The sequence below is a fragment of the Corvus moneduloides genome, chromosome 1, assembly GCF_009650955.1.
Source record: "Corvus moneduloides isolate bCorMon1 chromosome 1, bCorMon1.pri, whole genome shotgun sequence".
Lineage (NCBI taxonomy): Eukaryota > Metazoa > Chordata > Aves > Passeriformes > Corvidae > Corvus > Corvus moneduloides.
Genome location: NC_045476.1, coordinates 23,562,073 through 23,582,264, shown reverse-complemented (window position 1 = coordinate 23,582,264; position 20,192 = coordinate 23,562,073). Strand labels below are relative to the sequence as shown.

At 41.9% G+C, this 20,192-nt stretch overlaps 1 protein-coding gene across 1 annotated transcript in view; it reads right to left on the bottom strand.

The window, feature by feature from the left end:
- The window catches only part of NFATC1 (nuclear factor of activated T cells 1), a 102,340-nt gene that overhangs the window by 28,193 nt on the left and 53,955 nt on the right, over positions 1 to 20,192 (bottom strand). The window contains 5 exon segments of the mRNA XM_032101847.1: positions 3,556 to 4,242; positions 17,735 to 17,779; positions 17,782 to 17,868; positions 19,123 to 19,162; positions 19,164 to 19,183. Coding sequence (XP_031957738.1) covers positions 3,556 to 4,242; positions 17,735 to 17,779; positions 17,782 to 17,868; positions 19,123 to 19,162; positions 19,164 to 19,183 — 879 coding nt within the window.

Genomic DNA, 20,192 nt, shown 5'->3' with positions numbered 1-20,192 from the left:
TAAGCTGAAACCAAAAGATTTCTGTTTATACCTGGTCCAAGACTTCTCTGTGTATATGAGATACATAAATCAAACCTCCCTAAAGTGGTAAACAAGCAACCAGAATTTTATCAGATATAATCTGGGAAAATCAACTGGATATTTTATTTGTCTGGTAGTCCCCTGTCAGATGTCAATACCTCACACTTCTTAAATAATTTTAGGTAAAACTGGAGGTATTAGATAGCTACAAGATGTTGTGAAGATATACTTATTAAAATGAGAGAAGCTTTGAGAATTTAATTTTTAATGTCATTAAAATATTTAATAATCAGGGAATAGAAAAAGAGTTGTTATACTTGGAGTAGCAGGAAAGGAATGCAGTTAAGTACACCTGACTAGTCTCTGGCTTTCACATTGTTCACAAGTGCTACAGATATTCCACCTACTCCCCCAACAAGAAAAACGCTTAGAGGTGGATATACTAGTAATTAAAAATGGTGATAGCTTAAAAAAAACCTCCTATTCTAAAAAAAAGTCAGGCCCATGGACAAACGAGTTGCTCCTATTTGGTACGAGCCACTCGTCAAAATCCACGATCCCTTGTTCCACCTTTATGGCCAGAGGTGTGAATGGAGCAGCACCAGGCACAAAGGTGCTGCATACATGCTTTGCCTTTTCCATGCTGATCTCAGTGAGCAGCACATCCTGGGACACCAGGAGCAAACACTGGTGGTTTCCAGGCAGTCACCAGAGAGGCCAAACTGCCCTTTGAGACTGTGTGACGCAGCCCAGACACCACCATTCTGTAACTGACAGGTGAGCACGAGAAGGGGATTTTTAACCGAAACAGGATGAGTGATTAGATAGTTGCTGGGGAGGATAAGATCACATCAGATGGGGCTTCAACTCACACATACTCTGGCCTATTGGTGGGCTTCTGCCACCCAGAGCGACCCTGCAGCACCCCTAAACTTACAGCTTCTGCCCTGCTTCTGCCCCTCTTCTTGAGGGCTGGACCTAGCTACTGGACATGGTTCCATGAGCTGACCCAACAGAAAACGATGTGGATTTTGCTGTTTTGGGCAGGCTAATTTTCCATTAGCCTGCTCTGCTGCTCCATAATCAATTGATACGACTCGAAGGAAGCAGCAAGAACATGTGACAGAACAAGATGGATTGAGGCCACCCTTTTCATAGAAGCCTGCAGTTCCATCAGATTAAATGTAATGTGAAACCAGTATCTGCAGTAGTGGTAAAAGGCTGCCTTCATGAAATGAATATAGCACAGACCTAAAACAGGCTTCCAGCTTCATGCTCCTGTGCTGCATGTCTGAGGTGTGCCACAGCTCTGCATGGTTTGAACAGAGCATCTTGGCCAGCACAAATCCAACAAGAAACACTTCCTGCCTTTAGCCCCTCTGCTGCATGCTTTCTTTCTCTATTATCCAGATACCGAGACAAATATGAAGAGGGTAGTAGTCCACTCCAGATATACATAGAGTGGATGACCTTTTCTCCAGGCAGTGAGATAAGGTTTAGATAGGAAAAGGCAGCTCATGTGGGTTGAGCTCCATCAGTGTGACCCCTGAGACAAACCTAAATATCAGTTTAGCCATTTCTGATTGACCCCCTTAGAGGGAACTGGTGGTGTTTAATTCTTTGAACTACAAAGGCTTGGGTTTCTTCCTATTATATGCTGTTACAGGGACTGTTACATCTATGAACTCTTTCTTGGTCTACAGTTCTTGTTGTCAGCCACAGAACAATTTTAAAAGCCTGCTGGATGCCAAAGGGAACTATATCCAGATTTGGCTAGCTGAAGAGATCTTCAAAGTCAGCCTCAAGTATCGGTGCAGATATACATGGTGGCTTCTACAATTAGTTCTGATCATCAGTTAGAGGACTGGTGTGTATGTGTGCCCAGAGAAGAATGATGGAACAGAGATGACGTTTAAGGCTAAACCATTTACACTTTTTCAGAGAGAATGAGCATTGCTGAAAAACTAAAACCTCTCTCTGAGACCACATGGTAGCAAAGTTCCTCTGTTCCTCCACGAGAAACCTAAAGAAGACATGGCTGAGGAACTTCATTCACCCTTCATCCCTGAGATACAGTCCCATCTCTCCACTAGGGACCAGCCAAAGGCAACTTTCATGGGTCTGTCAGAGAAGCGGTTGCTGGATTTTTGAGAGGTAAAGCAGGTAAAGGCTGCCCCTTTCTTGTGCTTTTCTGCAAAAGGCAGCTATACACTACGTTTAGATTTATCTAAATTCTTTTCCTTACATAAATTCTGTTTTCTCTCAAACCCAAAATTCTGGCATGGCTTTTTGGTTTGTGTACGTTTCTCATTTAGCTTGTTGAAATCGTGCTTCTTACAGCATAGGTAAGTGATAAAAATGCACACTGTATGAAGAAAACCTTGTCACAAAAGATGTGTTGAGCAAAACTAATGACCTTAATTAACTCCTAATTAGGAAAAGTTCCCGAGACCTCTCTATCATGTAACCAGTAACAACTTCTGTTAAGAAAAATAATTTTCCTAGAGTTCAAAAGCAAAGAGCTGCTACTCAGGCTCCAGAATATTAATTTGCAATCCTAATTCAGTGAGTAACATGCTGTTTAAAATAGAGTGACAAAATGTCCTTTTTTAAAAAAAACCCAGTGCAATGAATTGTCCTTAAATCCTCCCTGAAGGACAATAAAATTCAGATGTTCCTTGGCACCAGTTAGTTTCAATGCAGCCGTTTAAGTGACATTTCTTCTTCAACTAGCATGGTATGCTATATAGTTACGTGGCTATTGGAAGGGAATTCACATCCTGCATTAAGGTGAAGGTCCAGAATACTACTGGGATACTTAGCAGCAAATGCTAAATCGCAGTTCAATAAGGTCACGTAACCGAATTCCATATTATCCCTTTTATTTGGGAACTAGCGTCTTACAAGTTTATCACGGCATTTCAACTATTCAGTGGTGCATGTAGAATATATACACATACAGAATCTCACAAAACCAGAAAAAGAAAAAAAAAAGAAAAAAGCAGCAGCAAGGCTGCAATAAAACCGGGAAAAAGCAGTAGTCTTAATGTCAGATGCAAAGAGACTGAAAAGTGACGCTGAAAGATACGCCTCCATTTTTAATTTGAACCTTCTCAACTGAAGTAGAGCAGTTTAACATTTAGTTTCAGTGAACAGATTTGCACATCAGATGTTTCACTGCATTATGAATGGGACAATGTTAAATATGTTTTCACTGCAGCTCCACAGGTCACTGGCATGGGCGTAAGCCAAGAACATACAGTTAAGGTTATTACAACATAACTACTGGTCATGCAGCTAGAGCTCTATGCTAACAAACAACATTTAATGCTTAGACTATGTGGTTTCATTATTGTAAATGAAATGAAATGGTCCTTCCCTATATAAAGACAATCCAAGCAAAGTTCGCACCTTTCCACCAGGCTATTAATTGAACTTTTTTTCCACCAGGACTCGAAAGAAGGGGGGGGGGGTTAAGGGAACTCCCTGATAGAGCAACATGGTGAATGCAAACCTATGCTGTGGAAGACTTACCATCATCCAGGTACATCTGGTCCAATTCCTCAGGTTCTCGCTTGATCGTTACAGGAATAGGGGCCAAATTATGATTACTTTCCTCATGCAACTCTGGCAATGACAGTGGTTGGGTTGTTGGAGACTCATTTCTGTGAACCTTCGGCAGTTGCTGCTGCTGTTGACCCATTATGGATGAGTGAGTTGGACTGCAGGACTGCAAATAGGTTGGCTCTTGGGTAACAGATGGAACTGGAGAAGAGGGACTGTTGGGATAGAGTGTTTGTTGATAACCAAGGGGACAGCTACTGCTCAGATGTTGACTCACCTGCGGCTGCAGCATGACGTGAGATGATTGCTCGGGGGGGCTTGGGTGCACAACTATAGACCTTGGCACTTCCTGTATGGTGGGGACACCTCCAGTGGGCTGCTGAAGTCCGAGGTGACTGTGTCCCGGGTTGGGGATGCACTTGTAAGGAGAGGAGGAAAGGTCATGCAGCTTGGGGCTTGCGTTGGGAGAAGGTGACATCACAGCGTTTCTCTGCTGACAGGAGGCAAAGCCAGCCACGAGGCATGAACCAGGATCAGGGGGCATCATGATCTGCTGACTGTAGTACGGTTTAGAGAGAGGGCTTAAGCCTTGGTTCATTGGTCCACAGGTTTGAGCAGGCTCATAGTCATCTGTGGGTTCTGTTTTTATAATTGGAACTGTTAAAAGAAAAAAGGTTTTAAATAAACATGAGTTGCGTATTGGTATGATCAAGTTGGCTTGTGGCTAGGATACCCTTTGCAAAACAAACAACGTCGTGAATAAGACTCTGTGTGTCTTTTGCCTAGTTCTCCCACCCTATAAAAAAAAAATGAATGAGTCATCAGCACAAGAAAGTCACAGCTGGTTCTAATATTGAAAAGGACTATTTTCTTTGGACTCTCCTCCAGCACTAATGTGCTATAAAAATCTATTTGCAAATAGCTGTGCTTCAGTGGAAGCTTTGGACCCAAGGGCTCCATGGATTTGTAGTAATCAAGGCAAGAATTTAAACTTGGATAGACTACTGCATTTCTACAGCTACTGATGGCCCATTTGATAAATGCCTGTACACACAGTAAACTGGAGCATAAGGTAGAGATGGGACTTTCAAAGTTCCATGAAAATAAAGTTGCAAAGATACATGACAAAGTGCTATGTACAAGAAGTTTTCAATTATGAGGATATTTTTGAAAGAGTATGATCTGATTTATTTAGTCTTTTACATAATTGCATTTAATTTCTGCTAATGCCAGCTCCTAAAAAATGTTAGCCTCTGGCTACCAGGAAAAACTGACTCCTGTTCTAGACCTCTGCTTGCTCTACCCACTGTCTCAAATGATGTCCTATATGAGCTGTCATGTCTCTAAAAACTACCAGAATGTGAACAAAAATGATTGTCAGTGAGCATCAACTCAGTCATGACAAATGCAGAGCTGCTTTCTCAAATCAGAGAAGAAAGATCCTTTCTCAGACTGAAGTGTCTTTTCAACATTTGCTTTCTCTCTCAAATCAAAGAGAGGTGTCTTTGAAGCTTCTCCTACAACAGATGGAGTGCATAGGTAAAATTCACTCACTTTCTCTATCAGGAGAATTACAAATAGTAGGGCCAAGCTAGACTGTAGATGTATTTTTTTTCTAGACAGATGCAACTCTAATGCATACAACGATCGAGTATGGATGCATAGTGGCATTTATCTTCTTTCTAAAAAATTTCTGGTGACACCAGAGAATATTTTTCAGAATATTCCAATAACCAACCCATTGTGACACGAAGTCAATAATGTAACATCTTTCCACAACTCAGCTCAGATACACGTGTGTTGCATGAGTGTCTTTGACTGTATTTTTATTTGCACGTGTTTTACAAAACCCTTACATATTGTCCAGCCATTTATTATGTTTGTGTATGAGTCTTTTTGAGCCCCTTTAAATGCACATGTGTCCATCTGCACATATAAAACCTCATTTAACACTCACAGACTTTGGTGGTGGTGAATGCACTTCACTACCCTTGTTTTACAGTCCCCAGGCTCCTTTTTAACTTTGTTCCTTTTATGTTCTTTAACATGTAGATGCTTGCAACACTTGTTTCAAGATTTCTAGCACCCTAGTAAAATCAGGTCTATATATGTAACAGATGCACAGGTGCTGCTCAAGACAAATATGCAAGGTGTGATGGACTGTCATTGGATTTCTCATAATCTTATTTTCACCAGCTTGTGTGCTGCACACAGGCTAGCAGGGCTACTAATGCACTTGGTTGCAGAGAAGCAGATTCCAAGTTCAGTGACAAAACCACTATCACACCCTTTAGGAAAATGCAAGACCAAAGAAACGCACCTAGATAAACACAGCAACTCAGATATTGTAAGAAAATACCTTTAACAAGTTCCTGAGCTAGCAAATATTCTCACATGTTTTATATTAGGTTCACTGTGCTAGCACTAACCACAGCACAGCTGGAAATATGATGGTTGTTGAACACTGAATTTTCCCAATATATCACTGTTATAGAAACACCTGTGCTAAATAATTCCAAGCTCAACCACTGGCAATACAACTCCAATAAACCCTGGAGTTGTCTGACTTGTTATAACCTAGGGAAGGTTATAGCCCTGGTGGCAGGCAGGCTGGAGGCTTTACAGAAGGCAGGTTCCTGATCTCAGGCTGGCTTTTCATTGTAGCTCTTCTATAGCACATCTTTGCTACCTGGTTTGCCAAGCACATTTTTGTCACTTCAGTCCTAGTTTTTTCTTTACAAAAGCAATGCCATGGGGGTCCATTTGGAGCTCTGATTAGTGGCCGTGAATATTGTGAATCTCTTTTTGCATGTTGCTACACTGAAATACACACACTGCAGCCAATAGAGGATCACCAGTAAGTCCTGCTCTGCACCAGGTGAAGGACTGATGGGTGGGAGGGACTCTATTCCACACCTCTTAGTCCAACAACTCACTTGGAGATGGTGATAGCAACCAAAGACACTCTTGGTGCCTACAAATTCAGAGGGGAAAACAGAGACTGGTTAGGACTAGTCAGGGTAAGCCACAGTAGCTTGTTTGCTAATGGCAGGTTGGTAGCCAGAGACGGAAACAAGAAGGAGGGATATGAGAGTAAGTGGCACCTCCATTTTCTTTGACATCTGTTGACATTGTTTTGCTCTGAACTAATGTAGGTTACGGGCGGGTTCGGTCGGTGACGGACGGATGGTGATGAGCGATCTCTATAGTCTGATCTTGGGACACATGGGGTTTATTGTAAAAGGCGTGGGTATTGGGGCACTGCTCAGAGCTGCCAGACTCAGCTCTGAGCAGGCCCAAGAGAGCAAGAGAGTAAACGGGTTAGAGAGAGAGAGAGAGAGAGAGTGTAGGAGCAAGAGTGGAAGTGAGAGCAAGAGTGGAAGAAGTAGTAAGGAAAGGAATGTCTGAAGTCCTGGTTACAATACAATAAATCATCTTCTGTACTGAATATTCTAATTGTCACTAACCAATCTAATACAAGATACAAATCCTATAGCATTTACATACAGCCTATAAGAGTTCTTATATTACCATAGAGTGTTACATCTTAACTTCTAAAAACTACTCTTTGGACCCCTTCTGCTGAGCTAGTAGGGTCTGCTCTGACCCTTGGATCTGCTTGCAAGCAGAGGGTATTGTTCCATCAAGAGGGGATTACCTTCAGTCGGCTATACCATTGTTTTCTAGTTGTTCAGTAACTAAGACTTGGTATTTCAAAAGTGGCTTTCATTTCGATGTTGCCTGTAGTTTTCATATCCCCAAAATCTTTTGTCAGGCAATCATATTTATAAGGCTTTCCTGTTTCATCTTCCCCAACAAACTAATACTTCTGGGCATCAGTTATTTGATGTAATGGGAAACAAACTGTCTTTAAATGGACAGATATTACCTGCACCTATGCTTAGAGTCACCTGAACTTGTTCAATTGAACTGTCTTCCTTACCTTTTATAATGTGTTTTTTCAACACAATAAAAAAAGTCACCACTTGCTCAGTGTCATATATTTTGTTTGTATGCCAATCTCATCACTAGAATAAGTATCACACTGGAAGACAGAAAAAGTATTCCTGCTGAAACGGTGAAGGGATTTGTATCGGACTTTTCTGTGTTTTGCCAGTTGCGTAGCCATTAACCCTGTGCAGAGTGAGTGCATGAATCCTGCAAACTGGGATGGCAGCCCCTCAACCCCCTTTAAAAAACTGCAAACATCTTCATGAGGTACCAGTTTGGAGAAGGAAGCTCTGTAGGATTTTTTTTCCATGAAGAAACCATTACTAATGATCCAGGTTATGTGGAATCAGACCTGTAAAGCTGAGCACGTCAGAAGAAATGTAAGACATTAACATTCCCCTTTCTGGCCAGATCGCAACTTTAGTATTTGACATGAATAACTGTGTGTGGAGGACACACCACCACAAATTGCTACATTACATCAGTTAATGGTTTATTTGTGCTACTCTGTCCTGCTACCTGCTTTTCCCCAGCCTATGTAACTTCAACAAACGGAGTAAAAAAGGCCGAAAATCTTTGCCAATGTTTGTATTTGCAAACTCAAACTAGCTGTGGGTCTGATCTGGTCGTTCTGAAAATACTCTGATTGTGTCAAAAGCTGGCGTAAATCACCTTATATTCTTTCTTTGAAAGGACAACTGTTTTCTTCCACTTTTCAAAGGATTTTAGAGCGCCCAAAGTAAGAGCTATGGGTGTTTCAAGGCACTCCTCACCAAAACAATGTAGGAACAGCCTGTAACTGTACTCACTGGCTACCCACTTACCATCACAGTGTCTACGGCATTACTCCAACAATGTAATGAGGCTACAAGGAACTAACACACCCTCACCCACTGTCTCACTCACTTCTCGGGGACTGAGATGCTCAGCTGGGGTGAGCAACTACACCTGACTTAGAACAGGATACAAACCTTAGTGCCCACCTTCATCATTTTCTCCTAGATAAGAAAATAGAATACCCTGACTTGGAAGGGACCCTCAAGGATCAAGTCCAAATCCTGGCTCTGCACAGGAGAACCCTGGGCAATCCACAGGAGAACCCTCTGCACAAGACAACACAGCAGACAAGGCTGTTCACTGGCCAGCTGGGTACTTGTACTACCACTTACCTACTGACTCATGCTCGATGGACTGCAAGTCTTTAAAAACCCAAGATTGAAAAAGGGGTTTTGAGCCCTGTTATACATGGAGGCATGGTAAGCTAGCTGCCGTAACACACATCCATTTCCATTGTCACTGACTTCCACAAGTGAGTATTTCACACAGAGAGGTGCAATGTGATATAGACAGTACTGTTAATTTTCCCAGGATTAATATTTAACAGAGAACAGTATTAGCCTAACTAACTTCTAGCTCAAATATTTCAAATCTTGAATGACTTGGTATAACCCTGCCAGCTAAAAGAGACACTCCTAGTCAGTCACACAGCAGGCCTGGGCTGGCGATTAATTGCAAAGCCTACAGCTGTTCAGAACCTGCATGCAGTTTCAGTGAAAACAGTCATTTCTTAAATCCAGCAGAGCCATATCAAATACCAACAATCGTTCTGTCTCAAAACTGTTCTGTGGTGCTGAGGTAGCACCCAGTCTTGCAGACTCTCAGCTGGCTAGAATGAAAAACTGTGACTGAGTTTGCCATACGCTGAGATTCACCTATAATAAACTGCAGCAATGAAGCCAGAATTTGTGAAATTGTAAACACAAAAGATGATACTCTTTCTACGTATGCTCAGACTCAGAAGCAACATTATTCATTTAAGAGTGCTGAAGGATCTGGCCCTTGCCCTAAAAAGGTAAAAAAGAATGCAAGTTTGGTTTGTACAGTGAATTTTTAAATGCCTGTTACTTCACAATACATTAGGTCAGCTGACAGACTGTTTTAAACAGTCCTCAATTTTGAATATTATAATATGACAGAGGTCACTATTCTAAATTAGTCTGATAAGCAAATTAATTTCTAATTGGTTTTCAATGGTTTGGTGATGCCTTCTTAGACTCTGAACTCATGTCATTATGTCATCTAATTTAATATGAAGTTCTGAGAACCACACATTGGCAGCAGCCCTAGCTATAAATCAAAGCTTCCTACTCAGAGAGATCAGGGTTATGACATCATACCAAGGCACTGGTGGAAGACAATGGTCCTTCTGTGTGTGTCTGAATCTGGGAGAAATATTTCAGCCAGTTCTGCAAGCCCACATTTAAATGAAAGGCCTTTCTAGCAGGTAAAAAGTTAATATATCAAACCTAGAAGAAAAATAATAAATCATGCACATTCAGTAAAGGGAGTTAGAAAGTACTCAGAAATAAATTATATGTATTTTTTGACAATTCTGACAAGTGTGTTTGCTTTTGCACTTTAGCAATCCAGATGGGTTTTTAAACTTTTTTTTTTTTTTTGGGGGGGGGGGGGATGTTTTTAAAATATGTGAACTGAAAAATAAAATCTTATAAATTAAACAGATGTTTATCCTGATTAACATTTAACTATCAAATTCCCATTTCCATGTAGTATTATCAGTGTAGACATTTAGGGCACTACAATGTATTTATTTTACCCTTAAGTTTGATTGAACCTATCCAACAAAATAGCTTCCTTTCATGGTGCAGACTATGATGTAGTTCCTTGGCACCTGCACACAGATTTTAGTTAAGAGTACGAAAATCAAAACACTACTTTTTTCATCATGTGCACACACACATTTCTTCAACTTCTGGACTAAATGTCTGGCAATTGGTAAGAATTTGGGATGAGACTTTCGAAGAGAGCTGAGGAGTTAGGTATCTGAATCTCCATTACTGACTTGAGCTCTGAAAGGCTGTTTGTGCCTTTGAAATCCTTCCTTGTCAGCCAGTTTTGATACTGGCAACACACCTTCAGAAGACACTGCATAGGTCACCCCAGTTCCTGTCACTGCTTTGCTGCTGGCTGACCAGAGACTAGTTAGGGATGTGGACACATGTCCATGTACAGTTCAGCCACTCTGGATTTGTGCAAAGACAAAATCCTGGCTGCTGCTGCAGCACTGGCTGGATCCAGCATACTTGAGGCCTCACCCCTTGTTCTGACTGTGGAGCAGTCAGTGTTGGGGAGAGGCAAAGCGCTGGCTGCCCTCACAAAACATAATCCGTTCTTCAGTAACACCCGAGCAGCAGTGGCTGAGCAAAACTTTCTGAAATGCCCTGCCAACATATGTGCAGCAGTGGCAATCTCAGTGACAAGGGATGAGCACTCAGTCCCAGGAATCTTGTGAGACAGTCAGCTACAGGGACCCACGCAGATGCTGTCTCTGAAATTGGTGTTTTTCCCTAGGCACCTATTAAAGCAAAACATTTTTAAAGGTCAAGCTGCTATCAAGCCTTTGCTTCTAGTTACTAAATCCAGAGAATGGTGACTCAGACACAAAGGGAGCCTCTTGCTAACAAGACACTGTAGGCAGCACATGTGTATGCAATTTTTATCTGCACAAGTATCTGATCTCACCCTCTCTTGCTAGTACACTGCTACTGGTGCTGCTCATCAGGAGGGTAACTCTAAAACATGCCTGTCTGCCCTTTTTGGGTTTTGTGTATAGATTTTTACAGGTTCAGATGAATATGTACAGTTTAATACAAGAATAGCTCCAGGGAGAGTTGGAAGCCTTGCACATACACCTCACCATATAATCTCGGACAGTGTCATTATCTGATTTGGAAGTGCTTTCCAGCTAACTCATTTGCTAAATGCTTTTCAACAGCTGTTAAACTATTAGGTTATTCTACACATATTTATGAGACAGAAGATTATATATGGTAGCTTGTTGCATGCACTGCTAAATCAGGCGGGGAGAAGTAAAAGGTAGGTAGAGGGCGTTTTGGGTTGTGCTAGTACAGAAGATTATGCATGAGCTTTCACTCAAAACAAAGAGATGAAAATTCTTAAAAGACGCAACTTTCCACCATAACACTTCGTTAAATCCTACAACGTTGAATAGGAAATTCAAGTCCTGTGATATGTTCATTTGGGCTGCTCTAGTGCTGCTTCCAGTGAGGTGCAGCACCTGGCTCCACTACTGCCTTCAGCTGCAGGTTTAACTGTGCACAACACCCAGGCTGCACTGGCCAAGACTTTCTAAGTCATCTCTGTCAGACATGTTAAAATCCACTGGGCTGAGGTATTTTTTGATGATGCTACACAACATTACACCACCAGTGCTGACTTTACCCCTGCTTGCATGTGAAATCACTGGGAAGCAAGGGAAGGAGTCCTTAAAATGCTCATGCAGAGGAGTTCAATGACCAAAACTACAGACTGGGGTTTTTTTATCTGAAGGGGAATATTTGAAAAGGGAGGTACTGACAAAAGATTATTTTATGCACTGGAAGTTAACTATTATGGGTGATCATTGCTGATGGTCAGACACAGCCAGGGGCTTCTACATAGTGTTTGTGCATCCCTGCCTGTCTCAGAGACATCACACAGGTGATGTTTTTTCCTGTCCTTCCAGGTGAAGATGGAGCACCACAGAGAGGCAGCATTCTGCCTCTATATATAGATAAGACAGACTGTCTGCAGGTCAGATGTGGCTGGCTAGGCTCTGTCTGACTGCTGAAAACGGATGTCACCTGGATGAAGTGTGGGCAATGGATGAAGCATGGGCAGCTCCAGTGGGTACTCAGCACCTGGGAGTCTAATGCTGTTGAGAGCAACACATGCCTCCTCTGCTCCGCCACGTGGCTCCTGGATGGGAGTGGAGGGGCTGATGCATCCGACAATGATGAACTTTGTGATTGCCTTAAATGAGAACAGGACTCTGACAAAACCTCACCTGCTTTTAGTTACTCTGCTAAATGTCAAAAGTAACAATCAGCCACTGAGTAGCCAAAATTAAATAACCTGCGTCAGTGTACAGTGTGAAATGAGTAACCGTGATTCCTATTTTCACCTAAAATAAAGTCCCCTGGGGCCAACCTTTCACCCCATCCCTTCTGTTGCCCTGTCCTGCCATGTGCTGGCTTTGCAGTAGTCCAGCTGCTCCTGGGGGATGGAAACACCTCCAGCAGGTCCGAGGCTCCAGGCCTGACTAAGCCACGCTCAGTCCCCTTGTCGAGGTGCTGCTGTGGTCATACTGCACCAGCCACCGGTTACAGTCCCTTCACAACACAGGCCCTGCATTTGGCCCTACTCCCCCGGCAGAGCCCAAATCACCATCGTTTTGCATAAAGGACTAGGCTAATAATTTTGCCAACCTCAAGCAGGAAAATTCAACAAATACTGAGAGGTGAGAGGTGTCAGGAGACAATCAGCACAAGCCACATGCTGTGTCACATTACAGTGGCAATGCTTTGCATCCTCATTTTGTAGTTTTCTGCTACGGGGGCTGATGTAATCTTTTAACTTAGAGAGTGAAGTGTGGGTGGAAGAGCTGAGGTGAAACAGAGACATGGCTGCTCAATGCAGCCATGAGAAAAGTGTTGTTGCACCCATCTGTATGGTGAGCAGGGGATAATTTTAGAGCAGAGGCAGGAAGTCAGGAGGATGCTGACAACAATGTGCAATGGGCAGTGCTCACCCTTTTCAGATGTACACCAAGGGGTGGTCCTGCAAGGAGCAGGGAGTTGGACTTAATGATCCTTATGGGTCCCTTCCAACATGAGATATTTTATGATTCTATTCTACAATGTTAAGAGCTTAACTTTTGTGCCACTGGACTGTAAACCACAATATTAAGGCACATCTAGTCACCACAGGCAGGCTCTCAGCACAACTCCACACCCACAGATTCAAAGGACTTCCATCCCCACCAAGTCACTGTGGCCAGGTTTTCAGAGGAGCTCAACGCCTCGGAGACTTGTGCAGATGACTGCAGGGAGGAAAAGGAATTGCAGAAAAGCTGGCTCTGTGAGTGAAGGCTGTGCAGTTGGAAATCTGGTCCTGTGGGTAGTGAAACACATCTCGAAGTAAAAGATACCCAGAATATCAACACCATTTTAATAAATATTAGAAGCAATGAAATGATCTTTTAATAATGCTTTGACAGTTAAGAAGCCTGACAGAAACAGAAACTGGAAATACTTTATCATCAACTCTTTGCAAAAGCGTATTTTTCATTCCAGTAAAAGAAGCACATCAACTTTCCTTTTTCCTTTTTATTAAATATTTCTTAGACAATCTAGACTGTCTTTGGTTAGTCAAATATCACTACTTGTCTAAATAAAATTCAAAGAAAAACTTTCCTATGTTCAACATTCTTGATATCAATACTTGTTGGATAACAGAAAACAGAGAGAACACTCGCTCCTATCTGTAAAAATAAGTTCTTGAACAGATTTCCTCTATTTTTTGTACCTGCTTAAAAGAAATCAAAACAGTCAGACATCTAATCCTTATCATTCATTGTTTAAAGTCTTCTGAGCAGGAAAACTTCTTCAGCTTTCTTAGCAGATGAAAACACAGGATTTGGAACCACAGCATACACGCCTGTGCGCTTCTTCAGACTCTCCAGGTTAGTTTAACCCTGAAATGCTACTGCTTACATCTGGTGATTTCAGAAGACTGTTCCCCCTGTTTCAAATGCATATATGAGCCAATGATATAATAAATTCATAGAAGCAAAATGATACACAGTCATGAACAGAAATTGAAACAAAGCATTCTTCTAGAGGGTAAGGTTCCTAAGTGCAGTGTTTGCCAAGGGTTTTCCAAAATGTTCTGCTGCACATAATGGAGCTGCAGAGCCCCCCTGCACAGAGCTGCAGCAGCAGAGGCGCTTTAAAAGCTGAACATCCAAGGGTCAGCTCATTGTGCTCTGCTCACACTCCTGACTGCAGTGTCTGGTCCAGAGCCTTCCTCCTCAAATTCTGATGGGATGTGGCAATGCAAAATGTATCAGTACTTACCATATGAACTGCGGGAATTCACCTGTGCCAGAATGGTATGGAAACTACTTATATTTCTGCGCCAGGCATGTCTGCGGAGGAGTCTCAAGAGCCTACAGCCTGCAGGCTCCAGGACAAAACTGATACGCAACTGCCCAGTGATGCGTTTGAAGTAATACTAAAAAAAATGACATTACAGTCATTTCTGTACAATATAGGCTAACACAGGATTCAGGAGTTGCTCAAATTTAGCAGAACAGTAAATCAAAATTTCAATTAAAAGTGGATTATGAGTACTTAGGTTTACAGTCTATCCCAAGCCAAAGACTTAAGCAAGCCTGCTTTCAAGACCTTGGCTCCTTTTGTGAAGCATCTACTTTCTGTTTTGCTTTGTTATTTAAACTTTTCATTTACAGAGCAGTAAGATTTTCATTTTACAGCAGTTTTTTATTTCTGAAGCAGGAACTCATCTTCATCAAGTAATCCTGCTCTGTGAAACACTTGAGCTAACTGAGGGAAGTACAGTCCTGCCACATCTCCGCAGCATGGGAGAAGCCCTGTGGCGGCGAAATAACACTGCTGAAGATGGCAGCTTGTGCTGGCTGCATGTCACAGAGCTGTACTCCATGGAGACGCTATAGGACCATTCATGGGAGGTGGGATGAGTGAGGTCACGTGTCCCTGGATCCACTGGCTGTTTTCCCCTAGGGAATGAGGAGAAATAGGAGCTACAGGAAAGAACACCTACTGCCTTGTGGTGGGGGTGGGAGCTGCACAGCGAGCCCATGGCTCTCCCACTGCTCTGTGTGTGTCCACACCCACCCCAGGACCACAGCCAGGGGCTCACACAATATTTAAGCTTTACTCCATATTCAGTATTTTGCTTTGGCACAGTCCAGTTGAGGCTGTAAAAATATATGTCTGATGCTCATCATGAAGCTTTTAAAAGCTCCCTCCCACAGAAATACCTGCAAAACTACAGTAGGGCACTGAAATGTAGCATTTGTAGTCCTAAAGCACAGAAAGGAGAAGCAGCTTACAGGATACCATCTCATTTGTGTAAAACCACATCTTACACTTAATGATCACTCTGACATTTGCGTGTCAAAACCCTACACCTTCCCTGTTTTGTGGGATTGGTTAAACAACAGACAAAAGTATTACCTGGGCCAAAATCATGCTTATCTCATCCACATTTTTTTACACTGACCACCCAGTAGTTCTTGACTCAGGTATTTTTTCCTTCATGAGCTAAACTTCGGTTTTCTACAATGTCTTTAAACAGTAAAAGAATGTTATGACTGAAATCAAATAAGCCTAAAATGACTTCTAGAAATACAGCAACATAAATGACTGATTCCAGTCACTGTACATGGTTCCTAAATACATAGCTGAGGTGGTTGTATCTATCTTTGAAAGGCATGATGGAAAAAAGTACCAGCCACATAAGGGCAAAAACCTTACAGCTGTAACACAGGCATTACACACAAAGCATAATAAAAACATACTATACTATTAATTCTGATGATTGCAGAAGCACATTCACTTTTACCACTGTTATGGGAGAGGCTGCAATATGTTTTTCAATTACCTATATGCACACTTATACATATGTATTAAGAGAATGTGAGTGGAGAACCAAACAGGAACGGAAGGAATATTTACTAGGAATATCTGCTTTCCTTTACCCTACCCTGGTGTTACATTTTTTTTCAGGTTTCCTTACACTGAAATGAAAAGATTTCACTTGAGTTTAAATTGATACAACAGACTAAACAAGATTCCTAAAGTTTTCAACAATTACCGTAATTAAAGATGTCTTAGCAGAATAAAGCCTAGGCTGGTTCCCTGTTGTCACTAGGTATATACTCCCATCTCTTCACATCAAACGTTTCAAACACAGAATGGTGATAGCATAAACCAACTCTGCAGGAGTGCACACTGTTCCCAGGGTTTAGAATACAATGGTAAAAAAGGGCCTATGTAAAGGCTGGAGGGAAGATGCTGCTTAATAAACAGCAGTTAACAAGAGGCCTGAATCTGAAATATTTATGAGGGTAACTTGGGTGACAGACAATACCCAATTGCCTCTACAACTGATTTTTGTTGCTGAAAAGTGTTTGTGAAAGAGAATACAACTCTTTTTCTTTCCAATTTAAGAGATGAACAGTCTTTAAATATACACAGACATCCCCACTGAGGATGAAGTTTGCATAAGTAGGCTGATTCAGTGAAGCATAGCTACACGGAACATATGCAATAAGCACTCCGTTGCCATGTCAGGTTTCCTGTACTCCTAGTTTAAATTTAAGTCCCGATAAAAGTGCACGCATGGTAACTGGGTGAAATTCCAAATGTGTACTTTATGGGATTTCACCTACAAAAATTTAGCATGTCTCTTCATGTCATGTGACATGACTTGAATATTGATTTGTGGATATTTCCCATAGAAGGATTATTTTTGCTTGGAAAGTCTACAATAAAGCATAACCTAATAATTTTTTCTAATTCCTCTTCCTTCCAAAACAACGACAAAGCAACCACCCTTCTTTTCCTACTTTTCCCCCTAAGAGTGTTCTCAGTATAAGAGCCATTTCAAATAATAATAAAAAACCCCCTCTAAATTTACCAGCTATTAAAATTTTCATATAAGCCTGCTTGGAATTCAGCTATCATGAGTGACTTTATTGTCACTTCACAGGTACCAATATAAGCTCAAAAAAAAATACTGGCACATGTTTCTGAACATTTCTCATCCATAAAGCATTTTACATGGCGCACTCTGACCTCTACCCACATTGTCCATCTCAATTTTCACTCTGCGCAAGGCAGCAAGGTGTGAGATGACTGCAAGGAGAATCCACACACCACCTCCAGCTCAGAGCCCAGCATGCTTAAAATGTTGTGGTGTGAATTCAGAAATGTTATTCAAATGCAATTTACCCTCTGGGGTTAGAAAGTCAGACCAAGGGTTGACAGCAGCTTAGCAGAGAGCTCAGTGCCTTCACAAACATGTGAATTCGTGCTGTGGCTCTTCAGCTCCCAAAAACAAAAGGTCTCTTGTTCAACAGGTCTCTGCCACCAGTGCAAATGGAAATAATCTGCAGAGGCAGTCTCTTGTGTGGGCAGCAGAGACAAAGGCAGCTCTCCTGGATTTATTCTCACTCTCATAGCACCAGGTATAAATCCAGAATACTCAAATTACTAAAGAATTATCAAAACCATGTATCATCATTATCTCTCACTTTACTATGCACGAGGTAAGTAATTGTTATTGTTACCATTAGCAGGAAGATAGGTGAAAAGCTGGTACTGGCTTCTCTTCTTTTCCCCGTGCAGACATAGAAGTTGACCTGAACAGGGCTGGTAATTCTCTGATTGCGGAAAGGTGGTATCTTCACACCACCAATGAATTCTGCAAAAGCAACAAATCAGGAAGTCAAGGCATGACTAAGGCAGTTGAGCTGTACAATAGTATTGAAAAGCTAACCCCAAGAAGGAGGTGCCCAGGCATACAAGAAGAAACACTCTATGAAGGGAAACTGGTGGGCTTTGTGGGGCAAGGATGGCTTCCCACCAGCCCCAGTGTCCATGCCAAGGATTCTAAATGTAGGGAAATTATTTTAGCATGGCTCAGATCTTTACAAAATCACTAGCCTTCACTTCTTCCCTTTGGACAGCAAATATGATACTGCATATAGACAAGGCTCTATCCATCCTGCCTCTGTCAAGAATCTGGGACCACAATCAAATTGTGGTCTCTAACCCAGCAGGAGAAAGCACAATGGCTTGGTTGGCAGGTCATCCCTGATATATCTGAACCTAACAAAATTTCCTCTGAAAGGCATTAGGGACAGCATTACTCAAATATTTCCATTTTCCACAGTGCAATATTTTTTCGTATAACAACTCAGGAAGTTTTAAGCATGCTAGCTTCTGTGGATGGGAGATTCACTGTTGCAAGAACATCCAGTGCAACATGAAAAAGGGCTGGAGAATGTGTAGATGATCCTCCACTGTCAGAAACCAAATGCTCCAGCACAGGGCTAAGGAATGACTTAGCTTCTAGGGCATCAGCTTACACATATGCACAGTGAATCTGCTATGACCATCAAAACCTCCCTTGGCACTTTTTGAAAGAGTAACAGGGAATGCTCTTCTTAGCATTTGGCCTGAATTCAGCCAAGATCTTTAAATTGTTTGCCTGCAGGTTTGCAAGGATTGCATATTCCTGCAGACGTGGAATGGTGGATGTACTTCCCACTTAGAGTCATGGCTGAGGGAGCCACACTTCTCCAACGTGGGGCTGATCTCCTGTGAGGGGGACTCATATTTCCTCTGCTGAAGATAGATGAAAGCCAAGGAAAATGATCAGAAATTGCTTTGGGAGCAGCGGAAAGAACTGACCCAGCAAGACAAAAGATGAGCAGATGGAACTGGCCCATCCTGGACAATGAAAAAATATTTTCCAAATAGTCTCTCCTACTTTTGGGAGAGCTTCCAGTGAAGGCTTTTTACCCCATGCTCACATTAAAGAAAGATTTCCAGGAGGGGAGGCCTAAGTACTTGCTCTGTTCAGTGCCAAAAGCCTTGGAAATCCCTCTTTAGTACAGTGCTGGAGAAGGCAATATATGTTGTTCATCTTGATGTTAAAATATTTAAGGCAGACTTACTGGCTTGCACATTTCTTTGTCGGTTTTGGCTTCCATTTTCCCACACATGGTGACCATCTAAAAAGACAAAAGAAAAAGATATCTAGTTCTGTCCTTTCTTCCTCTCCCAAGCCAAGAAAGGAACAACTTTTGCAAAAACAATCTCTTCGAAGGGGCACTGCATATATGAAAAGGAGTTCTCACAACGCACTGCCCAAAATGTTGCCCAACTAAGAGACCATCTGGGTAACCTGTGGCAGGAGTCCCTTCAGATTGTCTGAAGGGAAGAACCACAATCCAGAATGCATGATACCGTGATGGGGGAGATCCACTGTGAGTTTGCTCTGCCATTAGCCTGGACAAAATATGAAACTGTTTTACATCTCAGCTCGCTGAACTTTCAGAAACAATACTATGATGCCTTTTGACCACTATCTATGCTGCAAGTCATATTCAATATTAATATTAAACAATACAATACAAAAGGTAGTATTAAGGAAGCTACTCAGCCATGCAGGATTTGATTTTAATATACTCCTAGTCTGGCTTGTCATAATTCTGCTGCTTGGGTCAAAAGGCAAGGCCATAGGCTTTACAGACAGCTTTAGACTCCATTTTGAAGTTGGTTTAGTTCAGCTACAGTGGTCCCACTTCTGGAGCTGCTTTTAGTGGTATGTTGGGTCCTCCAAATTTACTGAATTTCTGTTTTCAAGCAAACATAGATTTAAGCCACATCTATAACTTTTTCTGGCAACATGTCTTTTGGAAGAAACTGGCTGTGTCTGGTCATTTTTCCTGCACATTACTGATACAGAAATCACTGGACAAGTTATTTCCGTGCATCTTCAAACCTCAATAGGAAAGAAACAAGAAAAAATAATACAGAATGTAAGGTTTCCATTCTGAAGGCCTAAAAAAAACACAAATGAAAGGCCATAAGCAGAGTGCTTGATAAGCTGGGCAGCAGAGACACATGCAGCTTCACAAGTCCCACCACTGTCAGATGCTACTGAAATAAGGGGAAACTGAGACTTCATGTCATCTCTTTTGTACATTTATTGCAGCATTGGGACATGCAAATATTGGC